The sequence below is a fragment of the Macaca thibetana genome, chromosome 1 (genome assembly GCF_024542745.1).
Source record: "Macaca thibetana thibetana isolate TM-01 chromosome 1, ASM2454274v1, whole genome shotgun sequence".
Lineage (NCBI taxonomy): Eukaryota > Metazoa > Chordata > Mammalia > Primates > Cercopithecidae > Macaca > Macaca thibetana.
In genome coordinates, this window is record NC_065578.1 from 214,775,762 (window position 1) to 214,795,231 (window position 19,470).

General features: G+C 37.5%; 1 protein-coding gene across 12 annotated transcripts in view; it reads left to right on the forward strand.

Annotated features, from left to right (window-relative positions):
* The window catches only part of SDCCAG8 (SHH signaling and ciliogenesis regulator SDCCAG8), a 248,663-nt gene that overhangs the window by 137,284 nt on the left and 91,909 nt on the right, over window positions 1–19,470 (forward strand). The window contains exon 14 of one of the 12 annotated variants that reach the window (XM_050771434.1): window positions 12,929–13,033. The exons of the other annotated variants lie outside the window; for them this stretch is intronic. Within the exon in view, the coding sequence (XP_050627391.1) occupies window positions 12,929–12,986 (58 nt within the window). The 3' untranslated portion in view covers window positions 12,987–13,033. The remainder of the gene's footprint in view (window positions 1–12,928; window positions 13,034–19,470) is intronic. 12 annotated transcript variants of the gene reach the window in all.

The window sequence follows — 19,470 nt, forward strand, 5'->3', positions numbered from 1 at the left end:
CTATCTAAACTTTTTCCTAGTTTTTCTGTTTGAAAGATAAGATAAGCAATTATGCATTAAGCAGGTAAATATTAACAATATTCTCTGAATTCCTAAATCAGTCCATTTATAAAAGTAATGATTTCGTTTCCCTTTTCTTTTTCTTGCGTGTTTATGGAAGAGAAAAGTGTATGTGTGTATCGCATTTATGCGTCTGTTTGTGACTGGAAGTGATGTTAAAACTGATTGTTTTTCATTTGTTTATGTTCGTATCGTACAAATTATCCAAAAGAAGGCTACTAGTGTGTTTTTGAAACGCAGTTTACTTAGAGTGAAGAGTTCCTTCACGGTGATTTAAGCAGCCTCTATTAAACTAGCATCTTGCAAATGCTTCTTTCTTTTATATAGCAAATCAGACCATGGAAGTGATCAAATTACCAGGATTCTTTCAATGCTATTCAGAAGCAGGGATCCAGGTGACCAAACTACTGTCAAGCACAGATTACACTAAAGGAAAAAATATCCAGAAAAGCTTTAACAAACTTGCTGGGTAAACTTAAGCAATATTTTTGAAATTTCCTCCACATGAAGAGAAATTATTTAGAAATGATGTTTTAGGAAGATGAAGAAGAAAACACCCCCTAGAATTCATATTTTGAGTATAAAATCCATATATTAAATTACATTGTATATTACATGAGAATGATTTATATGACACTGGGTATTTTGAAAGTCAGCAATAAAATTGAAATTATAGCTAAGAAGCATGTCTCAGTACTTAGATTTTAACCTATCCTTTTGGTTTTGGTTTTGTTTTTAATTTAGCCTCACAATTTTTAAAAATATGTCTGAAAAACTGCTTTGATAAAATCCTTTTTATAAATTATAAATGTTTAATCAGAACTTTAAGATTTAAATTTTAAATTCCATGTTTTCTCCACTGCTTTTGTTAATAAAATTGACATTCAATTTTATATCAATAAAAAATATTTAATTTTTATTTTTTCTAAAAATTTAGAAAATTTTACAGACTTGTTTGATTTTACTTGATACAAGCATCTGCCATAAGATTAAATCTTAGGATAATCTTTCAAAATATAAAAGCAGCCTTGTGAATGAAGTGCCATTTAGGTTCACATTTAAGTTCACATTTATAACGGTGTTACTTTTTGCCATGTATTTTCTCCTAAAAAATGATCTTCCATTTTCTGATAAGAAATTTGAATTGAGTCATTGGTTTGCCCTTTTCCTAAAGAATATGATATCTAAAATACTAGTAAATAATTCAACATTGAGTGATTTCGTGTCTAATTTATGAAGGGAGAGTAAATACTTGATAGCTATCGTTGCCACAAAATAAATTCAATTGAGAGTGTAATTTTCACCTAATTTCTATGAGTTTATTTTTTTCACAGAACTAGACTATTGATACAACTTCTATTTCTTTAGATAGATTATGTGTTTGTTTGGCAGCATATATTTAAACTTTATTGAAATGGAACTTTGTTTTTTAAATGATGGAATTTATAATATACATGAATTGATTTGTATATTATGGGTTAAGTTTTTCAAAGCAGTAATGGAGCTGTGTGTTAATATATAGCTTATAATTGAAATGGTACATATTTGTACATTTTAAGCCTTTCAGTGTAAAATTTCTTAATTGGAATACTCTCTCCCTTGGCTAATTCATTAGTGAAAATATTTATTCCTCAAGTTAATGCTATCTAGTATGATGCAATTTTTACATAGTGTAAACTTGTTTATGATATTTTGATTTCACTTTAAAACTTTTATTTTGCTTCTTATACATATAGTTCACATTCAATATAATGAGAAGTGCAGACACACATGAAGAAAATACTTATCAGCTGTCTGGTTTTACAAATGATCATTAAAACACCATGTCTTACTACTTTGACTCCAAATTATTGTCTTCCTGAACCCAAAAGTAATTTTCACAAGTACATTACACAACAGAACTTCATCTTCTGCTGGTTAGCAGTAGAGGATTTAAATCCATGCCGACAGTTCATTTGACAATGACCTTGAGGGGCTTTGCTTCTTGAAGAAGAAAGCAGAAGCTTGCGGTAAACAAAGTTCACTTCTGACAGATGGATTGAATGACAGAAAGGTTGCGAGTGCCAGAATAGCCCTGGCAGAGGAGGAAATGTTCAGTGGAATCCAACAGGAGAGGAGGTGTGAACAGGTGCAGGGTTGCTGACGGAAGGGGAACCAGATGGAAGGAGCCAGAGCCAGTTTATTTAAAGGAAAAGGCAGAAAACATTGAAAGGCTGTGCGATCAGTGGCTAAAAGTGTTCATAGAGGAAGGTAAAAATTCACAAAGCAAAACTGCACAGTGGGGTAGCTAACACTTAGCATAATGGTAGTAATTTGTGAGTTTAGTTTGGAAGTTGCAATTGAAATACATTCATCTTGGCTCTTGACACCATCAAGTATAGATATTTGAAAGTTGTTTATTTTTTTTAAGTTTCTAAGCTTTTTAAAATCCATCCATTAATTTAATTTTTTCCAGCCAGAAGCTCCATTATGATAATACTAAAATTGTGTCGTCAGCTAGGAAAGAAAAAAATTTAAAGTGAAGGTTAACGTTCCATTCAAATTTATCTTGTGATGCCTCAGTTTTGTTCACATATGGGAAGCAAATGCATGCACTGTTGGGTGACATCTGTAATATCTAAGAAATTTGCAGTGTTAGAATAGATGCTGTTGGTTGCTTTTGTTGTTTTGGATCTCTGTTCATTTTGTTAAGTCCGGTTTGATTGTTTCAGTAGGAATAATGCTCTTTAAAATACACATTTGCCTGCCACAATCTGCAGGTGAATTTCTGCTGCTGAGGTTGACCTGATTTTCATTGACTTTCAGTGACCTGCCTTTGGGCAGACACCTGCAAACCCAAGTACGATTTACAAAAAGAACAGTATACATACAGTGAAGCAAGAAATGAGGACTTTCTTGTTTTCTAAGACCGATTAAAATGTAACTTTCTCCTCTGCAAACCAAAGATATCCCTGCTAATACTCTGTGTGGCCAATTCGTACATACCACTTATGCGGGCTCTTGTCTACCACAGTTTTCCTTGAAAATTTTACTACATTACATTTCTGACAAAGAGACGCCAATAGAGGAGGAGCTATTAAGAAGCTATCACCAGGAAACATGATGAAAATGCACAATTATTTTGAGGTTTTAAAGATCTCGTAAATAATCCACAAAAGTTTCTGCACACTGTTCACAGAGATTAAAGACACAAAGCAAATGAGTACTGTATTGACATGCCTTGTTTCAGAACTGGCCGGATCAAATAGGTTATGTTTGATTAAGGCTGGATGTTTTGGGATGTTTTGAGTTTACAGAGAATGTCTGTGATCTGTGGCATGCTTTTGTCGGTAAATACAAAGAACTGAAATTAGATTAGCAGTTATAGAAGATGTTGATTTACTCCTATGCTGTATATCAAGATCATCAATTTTGGTCTTTTTTTTTTTAAATCTGGATGAGGCAATATACAACTATATTTTGAAGGAAAAATGGTAAGTGATTTCTTCTAGTAAATGGAAGTTGATGACCTGTATTTTAAAATCATCTGCAAAATGTACTTTTTTCTCCCACTTGTTAAGGAATTCTTCTTATTAATAACTTCTTATCTAATAACTTCATATTAATTATCTAATAACTTCTTATTAATCTAAAATTTTATGTAAAATTGATGGAGTAGCCTTGCTTTGGTTATAGTATACTGATTTTGCCATCTCTTCCATCATAATTACCAAATTTATTTATATAATAATGCTACCAGCATGGTGCTGCTTTGTAAAATAGTAACATAAAACTCACCTGAACTATGGGATTCAAACTGAAAGGCAGTAAAAAGAAACTGCAACGATCAGTGTCATCATTTGACAGTCGTATCACAAATTAAATTGCGAACTTCTTACAGGTAGAACCAATAGCTTCCCAGAAATATGTAAATTTAGTTGTGCCTAGTAAAGTGTCTTATGTGGTACGAGTCTTTAATTTTCTTGAATGAAGGGATAACAAGTTGATTGCTGTTAAACAGGTGTTCAGTCAACATTTATTGAGCACATGTTCTGTTCTAGCTACACTAGGCATTATGTAAATTTTCCAAATAAAGAGTCCATGATCCTTTTTCACAAGTATCTTACAACCTACCAGACAAGGTGTATGTAATTACATATACACATACGTGTGTGTGTGTGTAAAAGCTAGAAAATAGTATATAAAGTTATAAACTTTCTGTGACTCATGATCATCTTAAATGAATTAATGAAACTCCCATCTAGCCCAACACTTATAATGTGTGAGAACATTGAGAGAAGCTAAGTGATTTGCCTAGTACCAACAGTGGGTGAGTGACAGCAAAAAGTGGAGTGAATTTCCTTTCACTGAGTCTAGTGCTCTTCCTGCATCCCACGTTATACTTCTTTGTTCTCATTGATGATATGACTTGTCTGAGAAACCCCATTAAAATCCTTCAGTGCAAGACTTTCACAGCCTGTTTTGGAAAGGAAAAAAAAATTAATTTTGGATTTTGGCACACGGTTACTGGTTCTTGAAACAAACAAAACACAAAGGTTCTTTAGCTTGCAAACAGTAATTACCAAGTTCACTTCTTGGAACTTTTTTTTTTTTTTTGCTGGAGTCTCACTCTGTTGCCCAGGCTGGAGTGCCGTGGCGCGATCTCAGTTTACTGCAACCTCCGCCTCCTGGGTTCAAGTGATTCTCCTGCCTCTCTCTCCCGAGTAGTTGGGATTACAGGCGTGCGCTGTCACACTCGGCTAATTCTTGTGATTTTAGTGGAGACGAGATTTCACCATATTGGCCAGGCTGATCTCAAGCTCCTGACTGGGCTCAAGTGATCACCCGCCTCAGCCTCCCAAAGTGCTGGGATTGCAGGCGTCAGCCATGGCACCCAGTTACCCTGCTTCTTGGAACTACTTCTGGGAGGGGTAGTGAAGATAACCTCCCGCATACATGCTGCTTACCCTGTGATAGGCACATTCTATACCCTAACTCACTTAATCCCCACATAACCCTTCCAGGTAGATTCTGCCATAAACCCCATTTGACCGATAAGAAAACTGAGGTATTCAGAGGTTAGTACCTTGACCCAGGTCACAGTGCTACTAAGTGGTGCAGTAGGGACTTAAGCCGAGGCAGTTAGGCTCCCACCTATGATTTTATCCGTTACACTATATTGCCTCTGATGGTGGATGTTGTGAAAAATAACTTCTGTCTCCAGTTCCTTTTGGAAAGTTGTATTCAACAGGCTAAACCAGGTTTCTTGACAGTAAGGGCTTCTCAGCACTTTTAATATGTTAGTGCACACTGTGAGTCTCTTAGAAAGGAATTTAGGTTTCAGGGTTTCCCAAATTTATATGACTTACGGAAGTTTTTCTATCAAATTTCCACACATCTTCCAGGAATCAGGTTTTTAGGAATACACTTGGGGAAAAACTGAACTGAATTAATTTGTAGTAGGACTGCTGCAAACTATCATACGGGGTTATTCGTTATTGTATCTCATCAGTATTGTATCATCGTTATTGTATCTCATCATTATTCGTTATTGTATCTCTGCAACACCCTACTCCATCCCGCCCTGCCCCGCAACTTCACTTTCATTAGAACACAGATGGCTCATGGAAAGAGTAGATAGGTTGGTAACTTTCAATTTTCGTTTAGTCATTTCTCTAAAATGGGAGTGTGGGGTGGGGAAGCATCTTTGACCAGACTTCAAGAGTAGCCAGACAGCTGTGCCAGAGTCATGTTCCAAGTTCTTCCATATCTTACTGTCCCAACTTTGCCTTTATGTGATAATTCTATTTATTTTAAATTATGTGTTTATTCTAGAAAACAAATTTGACAGTTACATAACTAGATTGCCAGTCAGTTCATTGAAGTCAGACGCCTTTTAAAGCATGACTCTTTGAATGAGATTTCATAGAATAGGATGGTATTGTGGTTGCTCTCCTGTATAAACGTTTTAGACAATCTCCTGCCAGGAATTATTGGCACAGATTTGAAGTATGGGCCCCGAAGTCAGACTCTGCACTAGATTTTATTTTCCTTCAACCCACGATATGGCAATATTCCTCCCTTTTATGTGTATTCTTTCCTGTGTTAGGAAGAAATAGAGCAACTCATGGGCAGTAAGCTCTGGAAGTCGAGAAGTTTAGCACTCATAATGTGCTAATTTTTCTGTAAATACACTTGGAGGTGCCTATAAATTATAATTATGTCAAGCAGTTTCTACTGGTGAGGTTTTCTATAAATAACCGTCTTGTAACGATAACGACTGGAATTGTGATTCTCATGAAGACTTACTATGTGTGGTCCTAGCTTTCCCACCCCCCCCCACCCCCCGCTCTCTGGGTTCTCAAATTACATTTCCTTCAACAAATCAACTCCAGCAATTTTTATAAAAGTTTGAAACCATTCACTGGCTTATTTGTATTCCTCAAGGTGCAGAAAATGTTTGGGAATAAGCGAAAACTACAAAGGCAACAGATTAACTCCCCAGGCAGTGGGATAGCTTCCTAAACTGGCTGACACATTGATTGACAGGCTAATACGACTGCAAGGTCCTCTCGATGAACTTTGAAACTAGTCGTTTCTTACTAGAAACAAGTAATGAATGATACAAGGATGATTCCTAGAGATTGAGTAAAGAAATCCACGGGGAAACATTTCAGAGAATCTATTCGCCATTTAAAAATTATAGAAAGACTATCCAATGATGAAGATTTTCCAATTTTATTTACATTCACTTATTAGGAAGGAGTCTGCGACCCAGGTACATAACCGAACATTTTTAAAATAATTTGCCAGCTTGGCTGTATGGATTAACTTTTTCATAATGCTTTGTAATTTAATTTTAAATGTGAATATGTATTTTGGGAGTTGCTTCAAACCAAATCAGATTTGCAAAAAAAAAAAAAAAAACAAGGATCGTTTTGGTATATTATGGTGACTACTTCAGCTTCTGTTGTTCTTAGTGTTCTATCAGAATTCTTCTCCTTTGTTTCTCCTTTCAAATAATAGGTGAGTGGCTGAATTAAATGAGAAATTTATCAAGGTTAAAAAGGGTCATTTTAATAGTTTTTGAAAATTATGAGTTTTGATATCTTCATGAGGCACTTATGTTTAGTAGTTTTGGGCACCTGGTTATTTTTATTTGTGGAATCAGGATTTAAAATGCTGCTTTGCTATAGGGTGGTAGACAAAGGAGTGGCACTCGGACCAGTGCTGTCCAATAGAAATACAGAGGGAGCCACAAAATGTAAACTACACATGTCATTTAAAATTTTCAAATAACCACATTTTAAAAAGTAAAAGGGGGCCAGGTGCAGTGGCTCACAGCTGTAATTCCAAGACTTTAGGAGGCTGAGGCGGGCAGATCATTTGAGGTCAGGAGTTCGAGACCAGCCTGGCCAACGTGCGGAAACCTTGTCTCTGCTAAAAATACAAAAAAATTAGCCAGGCATGATGGCGCACAACTGTAGTCACAGCTACTCAGGAGGCTGAGACAGGAGAATTGCATGAACCCAGGAGGCAGAGGTTGCAGTGAGCTGGGCAACAGGCAAAACTCTGTCTCAATTAAAAAAAAAACAAAAAAGCAAAAGGAAACAGGTGAAATTAATTTTAATAACATAGTTTATTTAACCCAATGTATAGAAAATAGTATTATTTCAACATGTGATTTATATAACATATTATTAATGACATATTTTAAATTTTTTTCCTAAGTCTTCACACCCCTTTGTGTATTTTGCACTTACAGCATGTCTTGATCCGACCTAGCCATATTTCAAGTGCTTACTAGCCCCACGTGGCCAGTGGCTGCCACTCCAGATGTCACAACCTTACACTTTTGTTTCTCACTTTTCCAGCTTTCCCACGATGCCCATCAGAGATGCAGTTAGATTCCCATGAGCTTAAACCCTGAATTGTTTCTACAAAAATAGGAACCATTTTATTAAAACAAGAAAATCATGTCATCTTTTTCTTGAATTTTGGAGGCAGTAGCCAGTACTCATATTGATTAGTCTTTTTCTGAAGAACTGCCACTTTGCGGAGGAGGAGGAAGACAGAGGAAGCTACCGCTTACTGGCCATTACTTGAAGAGCAGATGAACGATTAAATGTACAAGCATCACATTATAATAAGTTCTTCTATATCTTACTGTCCCGTCTTTGCCTTTATATGTTGAAGAGTTGTTGAAAATAAATTCGACAATTAAATAGCTAGATTTAATTGTTAACTAGGATTAACAATCTGTTGTTAATCTGTTAACTGGATTTAGACAGTTTAGGAACCTTTCAAATGGTGATCTGGGCTGGACATTGCCAGTTGCCTTATGTGGAGCTTCTCACATAATCCTGATAATATCATTTGTTTAATGAGAAAAGTGAGGCTTAGACTGAGATGAGGGTCCGCCTTGACGTGACACACCTAGCACACGGGGGCCCAGCCCTGTGTGTGCAGTGCTGGCCTATGCTGCCTCCCACTGTGGAGCTCATGTCAGTAAATCAAGGAAAATTTTTATTCTTTCCTCATGGCTGTCTTTGAGATAATTATATTGATTGTTCCAGTTTGAGTAGTCATCTTCTAGGAAATAGTAAGGATGACAATAATAATAAGTACTATTACTATTTTTTAACTTACTATATGTCCGTGCTGTACTAACAGTATTTTATACGTAATGTCCTCATAGTCCTATGAGGAGAGGTGCTGTTACTAACCTTATTTTTCATTCAAGAAAACTGAGTCGTAGGTTATGTGACTTCCTTAGAGCAGGAGTTCCCAACCTGGGGCCACCTGAGCTCCACCTCCTGTCAGAGCAGCAGCACTGAATTCCGGTTGGGGCACTAACCCTATTGTAAACTGCGCATTTGAGGGATCTAGGTTGTGCGCTCCTTATGAGAATCTAATGCCTGATGATCCGTCACTGTCTCCCATCACCCCCGATGGAACTGACTAGTTGCAGGAAAACGAGCTCAAGGCTCCCACTGATTCTACATTATGGTGAGTGCTATAATTATTTCATTATATGTTACAGTGTAATAATAATAGAAATAAAGCACACAATAAATGGAATGCAGTTGAATCATCCCCACACCCCCACTCTGGTCCATGGAAAAATTATTTTCCACAAAACCAGTCATTGGTGCCAAAAAGGTTGGGAACCACTGACTTAGGGCACACAGCTAGTAAATGGAGGAACTGTGACTTTGATGGTAAGTCTAGCAGACACCAAAGCCTGTTCTCTAAACTTCTGCCTCCTTATGTACAGGTGCCCTGCTGGCAGTGGAGCTTACATGCGAAGGGATAAAGGCTGAAAGTATCCTGTTGTTTTTAGCGGTATTTTAGGATTTCAGTTGCTTATACTGATTTTCTCAGAGCACAAAGTCCTCTGGTTTGAATATACTCAGGGCAGGCTACCTTGTGGAAATTAATTTGAAGATAGATTTAGAAGGCTGGAAGAAGCAGGTCTCCAGGAATGGAAAGGGCAGCTCTGTAGCTACAGGAATGGTGAGGATGAATACTAAGAAATGGCTAGAGGAAGAGAAAGATCCAGCAGGTACAGGTTATTGAAGCAGAGGAAATAATTAAGGAGGTAGATAAGAATAGTTTCAAGCAAGTACTACAAAGTCAAATAGAAATAATGTTAAATCATAAAATGACTAAAAGTCAAAATGTTTTGTTGAAGAAAGTGACTTAATTATTGTATCAAGAACAAGAATTTTCTTATTTAGAAGAGTGAGAATAGTGGAGTAGGAATCAGAAAATTTGGGCTCGGGTTGGTTTTTTTCTTCTGTAAATATAGTGCTTTTTACCTCTAGAATTGTGTGCAAAGATGGAGAGGTTACAGAGTTCTCAATCAAACTTTAAAAATGGACTACAGTGGTCTTGTTGCCAAGTCAAGGTTACTAGTCCATAGAATACAGCTGTAATTTCTGTATACATTTGTGTTGGATGTTTGACCAAAGGCACACCGTCTCAGCAATAATGAAAATTCTACTATCTTTATTACAGAAGTTCCCCACTTACTCAAACTTAGACTTCTTTTTCTTTTCGTTCTGAGACAGAGTCTTACTCTGTCTCCCAGGCTGGAGTACAGTGGCACAATCTTGACTGACCGCAACCTCCGCCTCCCAGATTCAAGCAATTCTCCTGTCTCAGCCTCCTGAGTAACTGGGATTACAGACACGCACACCACACCTGGCTACTTTTTGTATTTTTAGTAGAGATGGGGTTTCACCATGTTGGCCAGGCTGGTCTGGAACTCCTGATCTCAGGTGATCTGCCCGCCTTGGAGGCCTCCCAAAGTGTTGGGATTACCAGTGTTAGCCAGCACGCCTGGCCCAAACTTAGACTTCTGGCTAGTTTGAAATATAGCTGTAAATTGAGGCATACATTTAAAAGCGCTTTTAAGGAGCAAGTAACGATCACAAAGCCCTTGCACTTGTCTGTGCAGCATCTGTGGAACTATCATGACATACTTCTAGATGTTAAAAAGCAAAAAGGAAAAAAATTAAAAACAAAACAAAAAGCATGGCAGCAAATCACAGCAAACCAACCAATAAAAAATTATAAGAAGACCAGTATGCTTTTGGTTCTTTAGAATAACATCTGAGACCTTTCTTGCAATGAATATTATTGAGTGCCTTCTGTTTCTAGCCACTCTATTAAGCACTTAAAGATCTGGCAATGAGCAATGATCCATAGGCGCTCACTAGCAGAAGGAATAGCGACAGTACGTAGGCCTACCTTGTTTTAAATTATGAACGTTGTTTATTAAGGAGAGCTTATTGTATTTGGTATAGTTTGCTTAAGAAAACAGAGACATAATTAACACATTTTAGACATATTTCTACTGCAAATGGTCAGAATTCTATGGATCTAATACCTGGAAAATTCTCGTATGTGGAACATATTCTCAACATTCTAGATAAATGATGCATTACTCTGTCATACTCATGAGATAAAATATAATAAAAATATATAAATATAATTCTTACTATTATACATATTTCTGAATAAATTTTATAGCCACAAGGGAGCCAACATGTTCCCCATTTAATAAGATGTCCTAGAAATTAATTTGTAAAACATTTTAACAATAGAATAGAAACTTTTCAATTAATTATGCTACAATTTGATAATAATGAATTTCCATTGACATATTATAGAAATGCCACTAGAATGCATATTGATCCTGCTGATACCTGATTTGAAGTTACTCATCAGAGGGATTAGTTACTGGGAATTTGTAGATCAAGTGATATTTTTCAGAGATGAAAGCCAAGAATGCATCAAAGTCATTAGTTCATACAGACAAATTGAAATGGAAAACATGAATTTTTGAAAATATGAAGATACAAAGGCAAAATCATGATCAAATTTATTTTAGGTAGTAGTGTATTTGTCCTTATCATTTAATCGGGCACCGAGTGTTGTACAGTAGGATATGGTGGCGCTTTACTCTCTCAGGATCTTTGCCCCATGCAATCACTTAATGCATCGGGCACCCTGAGCTATTGAAAACATTTGAAGACTGAGAAGTAATGAAGTGTGCATTATCAAATGCACTGAGGCTGTTCAGTCTCAGTATCTACCTGTGGTATCTACCGTATCTAAAGAAACCATTATAGAAATTGCTCTTACTATTGCTGTAGTAATAAGTGCTTTCCCTGATTCTAATGTTGTCCCTTCCCCATCTGTTCCCCACACTGCAGCCAGAGTGATCTTTCTAAAGCATGAGTGTGATCACAACACTCCGCTGCTTAAAACCCTACATTGGCTCCCTATTTCCCTCAGGACGAGGGCCTTAAAAATAGCTTCATGTTCTGGCTCCTGCCTACATCTCCAAGTCTCATCTTTCTTCAGTAATCTCCCCTCCACCAACTGCGCACTGCTGCCCCACAGCATATATCCTCCAGCATCCAGCCATGTCAAAACCGTTCGCAGCATTCTCGGGGCGCCTGGTTCTCTCTCCACCCTGAGTCTTTGCACAAACTGTCCACTTCACTTGTAATAATCTTCTTTATGTTCTTTGTATAGCAGGTTACTACTCATATTTTAAGCTTCTGATTTTTTTTAAGTTTCCTGAAATCCTCCCTGTCCCCAGCCACTCCCCACTTCCTATCCTTTCCACCTGTATAATGGTAGGAATTTAGCCCTACTTTAATATTTACTATACCATGAGTTGTTTTTTCCCCCCAAAACTTGTTTATTTTGTTCACTAGACCATAGACTCTTTGGGGCCGTGGTCTACATCTTGCACACTGATGCATCCCCATACTTTTGTGCTTGGCACAAAGTAGTTGCTTAAGTATTTGTTGAATGGATGCGCAATCCACTGTTTGATTAAACAAACCCCATGTGAGGCAGTGCCATGGAATAACACTGGACTTGGAGTGAGAAGACAGAATTGGATTCCAGCTTTGCTACTTACTAATACTGCATGGCTTTGAGAAAAATCTCTTAATTCCCTGAGTTTGAGACGCTTTATCTATCAAACAGGAATATCTGTTCCATCTCCCTACCCCATAGAGATGTTATGAAGAATAGCGAGGTTGATGCATTTGAATGTGCCTTTTAAAATAGAAAGTACAGACATGCAAAGGATGATGCGATAGTAACTGGAGTTGATAGTAAGAGTCTGCGGTTTTGTTTTAAAAGTAAATGGGATTGTGCATATGTAATAGAAACAGGCAATAGCTAGTCTACTGTACTGTCTTTTGCCTTGAAGGTAAGTTTTCAAATTATTTTGGAGATACTGTAAGAACATTTTTGGAGGGAAAATTATTTTTAGAGATGTTTCTGTTAAATATTTCCTTCCTTTTGTGTATATTCCCTTGAAAGAAGTTGACCTCCTTTCTGTTTCTGCTTTCTTCCCTAGACATGACTCATTCTCTGATCTGATAACTCATCTTTCAACATTGTGCTTGAAGTTCTGACATACTTTGCAGTGAAGAAAATAGAAGTAATTTACTCCAGGAAATATGTATGATGCCATTAAGTCTTTTGCATACTTAAGGAAGTAGAGATTCCAGAATCTCATTCCTGTGTTTTCCTTTCTGTTTCTTCTCAGTAGTTCTACATTTGCTCAAATAAGAGAATATAGCCCCTGTTAGCTGTAAATAAGCATAGAATTTTGGGTTCTTCTCAAACATGGAAGACATCATGCTGTCTACCAATTTTATTATTGTTTTTGTTTTGTTTTATTGCCGATAATAATAATAATAAATTCTTGGCAAAAATAGGGATTATCTTATCACATTCTCTGACTGTAGTCAGGAGACAGGGTGATATTTACCCCTGTGAGGATACTTAGTACTTTCCGTCTTTTAGTAGTTGATCATTCATTCATTTGTTTATTCATTCATCAAATGTTCATTGACCACACAACTGTATACCAGGCACTATTCCGGATTCTGGGGATAAATTAGTGAGCAAAACGAAGGTTCCTGTTCTCCATGGACTCAATTTTGATGCACATTCCAGATTGATGCACACGTCTCATCTTTTCTAGAGTCTGTGGCCACTTGAGGCAGGAGATGTGTTTGTGGTACCTTTCAATGTTTTTGCAAAGCTGAATATATGTCTTTAAGAAGGACACAACTAATTGATGGTGTCATTGTAGGAGAAAGTAATCTAATAGCTTAGAGGACAGCAGGGAAAGAAGAAGGAGAACTAGTTGCTTGGGATTTGGCTGTTAAGATGGATAATATGGCTATTAAATGGCACACTCCCATAGAGATAATTGAAATAGAAACTTGTTATCCTTTCACCCTTCTCTCATTTCTCTACATCCCTGATAAAAGAAGAGATTGAAGCATAGTGATTCACCGTGGAGTCAGAGAGCCCTGGATTTCCTGACTATAACCTTTAAGAACTAAAGAACATGAACATACTGTATAACCTCTCTAGGCCCCCATTTTCTTACCTATAAAGTGAAGATACTAAGAGAACCTACTTTCTATGGTTGGTATGAGGATTACATAAAAGAATGCATGTAAGGACTTTAGCTTATGTGTAAACATTAGTAATTGGTAGCGTCTTAAAATGATTAGTCCTTTAAGGTTGGATTTTTTGTTCTGCTTGAATGAAGAACCCCAGGATTAAAGGATGAAAGTTATTTGTCTATAGTCACACAGGTGATAAGGTGGTGGATGCCATACTCTGACCCTCTAGCTCTGTGAGTTTTGGCTGTACTCCATTGCCTCTCAAGGTGCCATCTTCCCAGAGCACAAAGAGAATAAACTCAAAAAGTACCTATACATTTGTTTAAAAAACAAGGCAAAACAAAACAAAACTATAAGCAAATATTTAATTCTAGTTGCTAGTAGATTTGCTTTCCATAGATTATTAATTTTGAAACTACTTTCTGTGTATTCCAAATTTGAACAAACAGATAAGTATGTTGAGGATAATAGGAACCAAGTTTCTTACTACTGAGGAAAAAATCACAATTATGGAAAAAAGGGAGATAAGGTTCTGTGTATGTTGTTGGCTTGTAATTGGAAAGACCAGTATGAATGTGTATGCATATATTCATATAGGATACAGATAAACATTTATATTTATATTCACATTTATCAACTTATATGTATATTCATATCCAGACTTAGTCCACCAAGGTGACCTAGAAGCAATGATTTTGCAGTAGCAATGAGCACCACCTAGTGACAGATCCTGGTTTCTAAATACCATTCTCCATTAAAGGCACAAAAAGAGCTGCTTGTTCAAATGCTGATTCCAAGACTGGTACAAGGACATTACAAGACGATCCTGCAACATTTTGTGGAGATAGAAAGTCACAAGAATAATAGAGATATGTCACATAGGAACCACCTTGAAAGGGTTCCCACTGGCAAAATTCAGGATAAATTGAGCATAAAAATAATCATCATAATGGATTATAACCCACTGAATATGATACGAACCCATGACTTCATGCTGATATTAATGAATTAATAAATGATAGAGAAGGGAAAGCTCTTTCTTATACTACAATGTTAACTAAAAAATAGAGAAAGAATGATGGAGCAAAAAAGTCACTTTTGGATGTAAAACTATTAGGTGAGAGCTCGCTGAAGAATAGGATGTTTGCGTAGTCTCGGCATCTCCCAACAAATTACCTCTTACTTATTAGGTTGGAGCAAAAGTAATTGTGATTTTTGCCATTGAAGGTAATTACTTTTGCACCAACCTGATACAAAGAGGAAACATAATTTTACGGTAGAGAAGCCTGCGAGAGCTCACCTAACTACTGTTTTGCTGAGTCTGACTTGTACCAGCTCATGAGAGCCAGTTATGTGTATTTCTTCCCAACTTAGTATTCAGGGATGTCACTTCGGTAGCTTAAAATAGAGCATGGTGGAAGTGTCTACACTGAAAATTGGTAAATACTACAAAAGAGGGATTTCCTGTCCCCCTGGAGCAGTCATTGGATATCATCTGGTACACCAGTGATGTTAATCAAGCTATCAAAGCTAATAGCACCAATATTGGGACAAATGTACATTTTCTGTCTAAACTCACATCAGTACCCAGCACCTCCCTGCCCCTTCTGTCTGTATTCCTTAATGATTTTCAGCCAATAAGCATGTTATAAATTCTCACAAGTTTTTTCATACCTAGATGCTACTATCACAAAGCTCAATATTTTATCTTAAAAGGGAAACACCTTTTAACCAAAAGAGTTGTATGTCTCACACTGGAACTTTAGACATCAGTAAAAAGGTGAATAGGAACATGGAAGGTGGGATTGGTGCCCCAACCCCACAACTACCCAGTCCTTGTTCCCAGACTTGAGCCTTTCATTGTTTCTGTCCCAGGGTCATTGTTGAGCTAAATTTAACGTCATTAGAAAATATACTTTAAAAAATCTGTTTAACAAATCATTTTTGCTCTGTGACATGAACATTTTTTAAATTGCAAGATTTAAAATAATAAATGATATGAAAAAGTTGAGTATCAAAAATATAAGGTTAATGCTTCAGTCCCATTTCTAAAAAATGGGATGGTAAATATCATTGTGACTATTTTCAGAAAATGCAATCAACCAGAACTATAATTGGTAAAAACGAGTGACTATGCCTCCATGTATATGTAGTCTGTATTTGAGGCCTAGCCAGTCCTTGTTCACTCCTTTTAATTCTGAATTTTTGTGAAGAAAACATTGACATGGCCCACACATGCCTGGATTGCAGGTGATGTGAATAACTTGGAGAATAAAGGTGGATGTTCCTATTCTAGATCATTTGCTCCTTTAATTAATTAATTAATTAATTAATTTTTTGAGACAGGGTCTCACTCTGTCACCCAGGCTAGAGTGCAGTGGTGCAGTTATGGCTCACTGTAACCTCTACCTCCCTGGGCTCAAGTGATCCTTCTGTATCAGCTTCTTGAGAACTGGCATTACAGGCACACAACACCACATTTGGCTAATTTTTGTACATTTTTTTGTAGAGATGGGATTGCACCAGGTGCCCAGGCTTGTCTTGAACTCCTGGGCTCAACGCTCAAGTGATCCACCTGCCTCAGCTTCCCAAAGTGCTGGGATTACAGGTGTGAGCCACTGATTTGCTCCTTTTAAAAATCGGCTTTATTGGGGTAAATTTAAGTATAATAAAATATCACCAATTTCTAACTGTGCAGGTAAAGATGGTTTGACAAATATATAGAATTGTGGAAAGATCATAGTCATAACGTAGAAGAACATTTGTATCAACCTAAAACGTGTCCTTGTGCCCTTTTGCTCCCTGGTACCCCTCTCCTACTTCCAAATCCTGGCAACACGGATCTACTTTCTGTCCCTTAGTGTTTACTTTTCTTGAATGGCCTGTGAATGACATCATAATATATGTCTTTGGTGTCTGGCTTTTTAAACTACGTGTACTACTTTTGAGGTTCAACCAAGTGCTGTATGTAGCATTGTTCCTTTTTATTTCTACTCTTCCTAGCCATGGTAAGACTATACCACAGTTTATCCGTTAAACAGTTGATGGACATTTAAGTTGTTTCTGGTTTTGAGTGATTGTGAATAAATATTTCAGCTCCATAACTAACAAGAAATTCTTTTTTACTCAGTGTTTTGAGTGGGAATTACAGCAAACCAATTGGAGAGACTGGCTTGACTCTCCTTCACCAGGCTCTCACACCCAGCTGGATTTGACTCGCATTTTGTTATGCTTTGGTAAATTTTCCCCCTTGTACCTTTCTTACCAAGTATTTTACCATCTACTTTCTCTTTGGCCACGTTGAACTCCCTGCTAGGGGCAAGGAGCATGTCTTCTTTGTTTGACCCGGTGCCTAGCAGAGTGCCTTTCACATAAGAGAGGTATGATACCTCTTTAATGCATTGATTTACGTTCTTCTCTAGTCGTTCCCTGAATGCCTAAGTGCTTTTGACAATTTTTTGAATCCATTATTGTATTACCTCTCGAGCAGGTGTGGCCAATCTTTTGGCTTTCCTGGGCCACACTGGAAGAGGAAGCATTGTGGGCCACACATAAAAGACATTAACACTAATGGCAGCTGATGCGCTAAAAAGGAAAAAAACAAAAAGGCCTGTGCATAAATCTCATAATGTTTTAAGGAAGTTTATGAATTTGTGTTGGGCCGCATTCAAAACCATCGAGGCCGCAAGCTGAGTAAGCTGTCCAGCTGGCGGCCCAGGACAGCTTTGCATGAAGCCCCATACAAACTGTAAACTTCCTTAAAACATTATGAGATTTTGTGTGTGTGTAATGCTCTTTTCTTTTCTTTTCTTTTCTTTTTTTCAGCTCATCAGCAATCATTACTGTTAGTTTCAGTGTATTTTATGTGTGGCCCAAGACAATTCTCCCAGTGTGACCCAGGGAAGCCAAAAGATTGCATACCCGAGCTCCAGAGTATTATAAAATAGGTTTCCCTAGATAAAAATATTTTAATCCTACCTCTGCCTTTAAATCATTCGCTGTACAACCTATAAGCAGACTTCAAATTCTTTGTGACCCTTGGGGATTTTTTAGTAGGTTTTTTTTTTTTCCAACTGTAAATTGAGAGGGTTTGATGAAACACATTTGAGGTTCCCTTTTAGTTCTAACATTCTGGGAATTTATAAAAAGCCTACCAAGTCAGAAAGAACCTGCAAGAGGGGAGAGAAGGCAACATAGGAAAGTGGAAGGGGAAAGGAGGTTGGAAAGCAAGACTGTATCATGTTTCTAGGCAATGAAACATAATGTATAGTTTCCCAAATAGAGGGAAAGTTGGGGAAGGATTCAAGAAACATCAGTTGATGTGTAACTCAACATTTGTTTGTAGAAGTCTGTTAACTTGTTTTATTTTATAGAAAGGACTGCAATTATGACAGTTCTTTTCTATAGTCAATTTATTTTTTATTTTTATTTATTTATTTTGAGACAGAATCTCACTCTATCACCCAGGCTGGAGTACAGTGGCACAATCTCTGCTCCCTGCATCCTCCACCTCTCAGGTTCAAGTGATTCTACGGCCTCAGCCTCCCAAGTAGCTGGGATTACAGGCGTGCACCACCACTCCCAGCTAATTTTTGTATTTTTAGTAGAGATAGGGTTTTGCCCTGTTGGCCAGCTTGATCTCTACCTCCTGGCCTTAAGTGATCCACCCGCCTCGGCCTCCCAAAATGCTGAGATCACAGATGTGAGCCACCGCGCCTGGCCTATAGTCAATTTAGAATATCGGTAATTAGGCAGCCTATTCTGAAAACTGATGGTGAGATTGACAACCCCTTTACACTGGGGAACTGTAAGTACCAGTTTGTGATGGGTAGTTTCAGTTATGACTATTATCCTCATATAATTATTAGTAGTGCCCCTCTCACTCCCAGATGGGTATTGGTGTTGGAGAATGCATTTATGTCACCCAATTGTTAGGGGTTGCAGAGCCCCAGGTTTCTATCTCTGGCTCCTGCCCCGGCGGGGGGTCTGACCTGGGGATGGTTAGAGTCCACAGGGCTTTTTTTAAGCTGATTACTTTAGCAGCATGGTCTCCAACTGGCCGAGCCATTAGAACCATTCTCTTCCAAGCACCTTTTTCTAACATGTCTGAAAAGTTTTTGCCTCCTCATGTAAGACTTAAGCAGATTCTCCAGCTGCACATAAAGATAGCAGCCTTCCTTTCCCCTATGACAAGAGTATCACAACATCCAATCCTGAAATATTCACTGCCCACTTTCTGTGTGCCAAGCACTGAGCTGGGCCGAGGGTATAGAGACAAAGATGACAAAGGAAGTAGGCATGTAAAACAATAACTAAAGTGTGATACATACTATCTTTGTACATTGTACACAACATATATTGAGGTCATTGCGGGAAGAATAGTTAATTCAGGAGGGAGGAAGGAGAGGGGAAGAATTTTGAGCTAGGCCTGAAGGGGGTAGTGGTATGTATACATCTTACAGGGGGATTGAGTGGG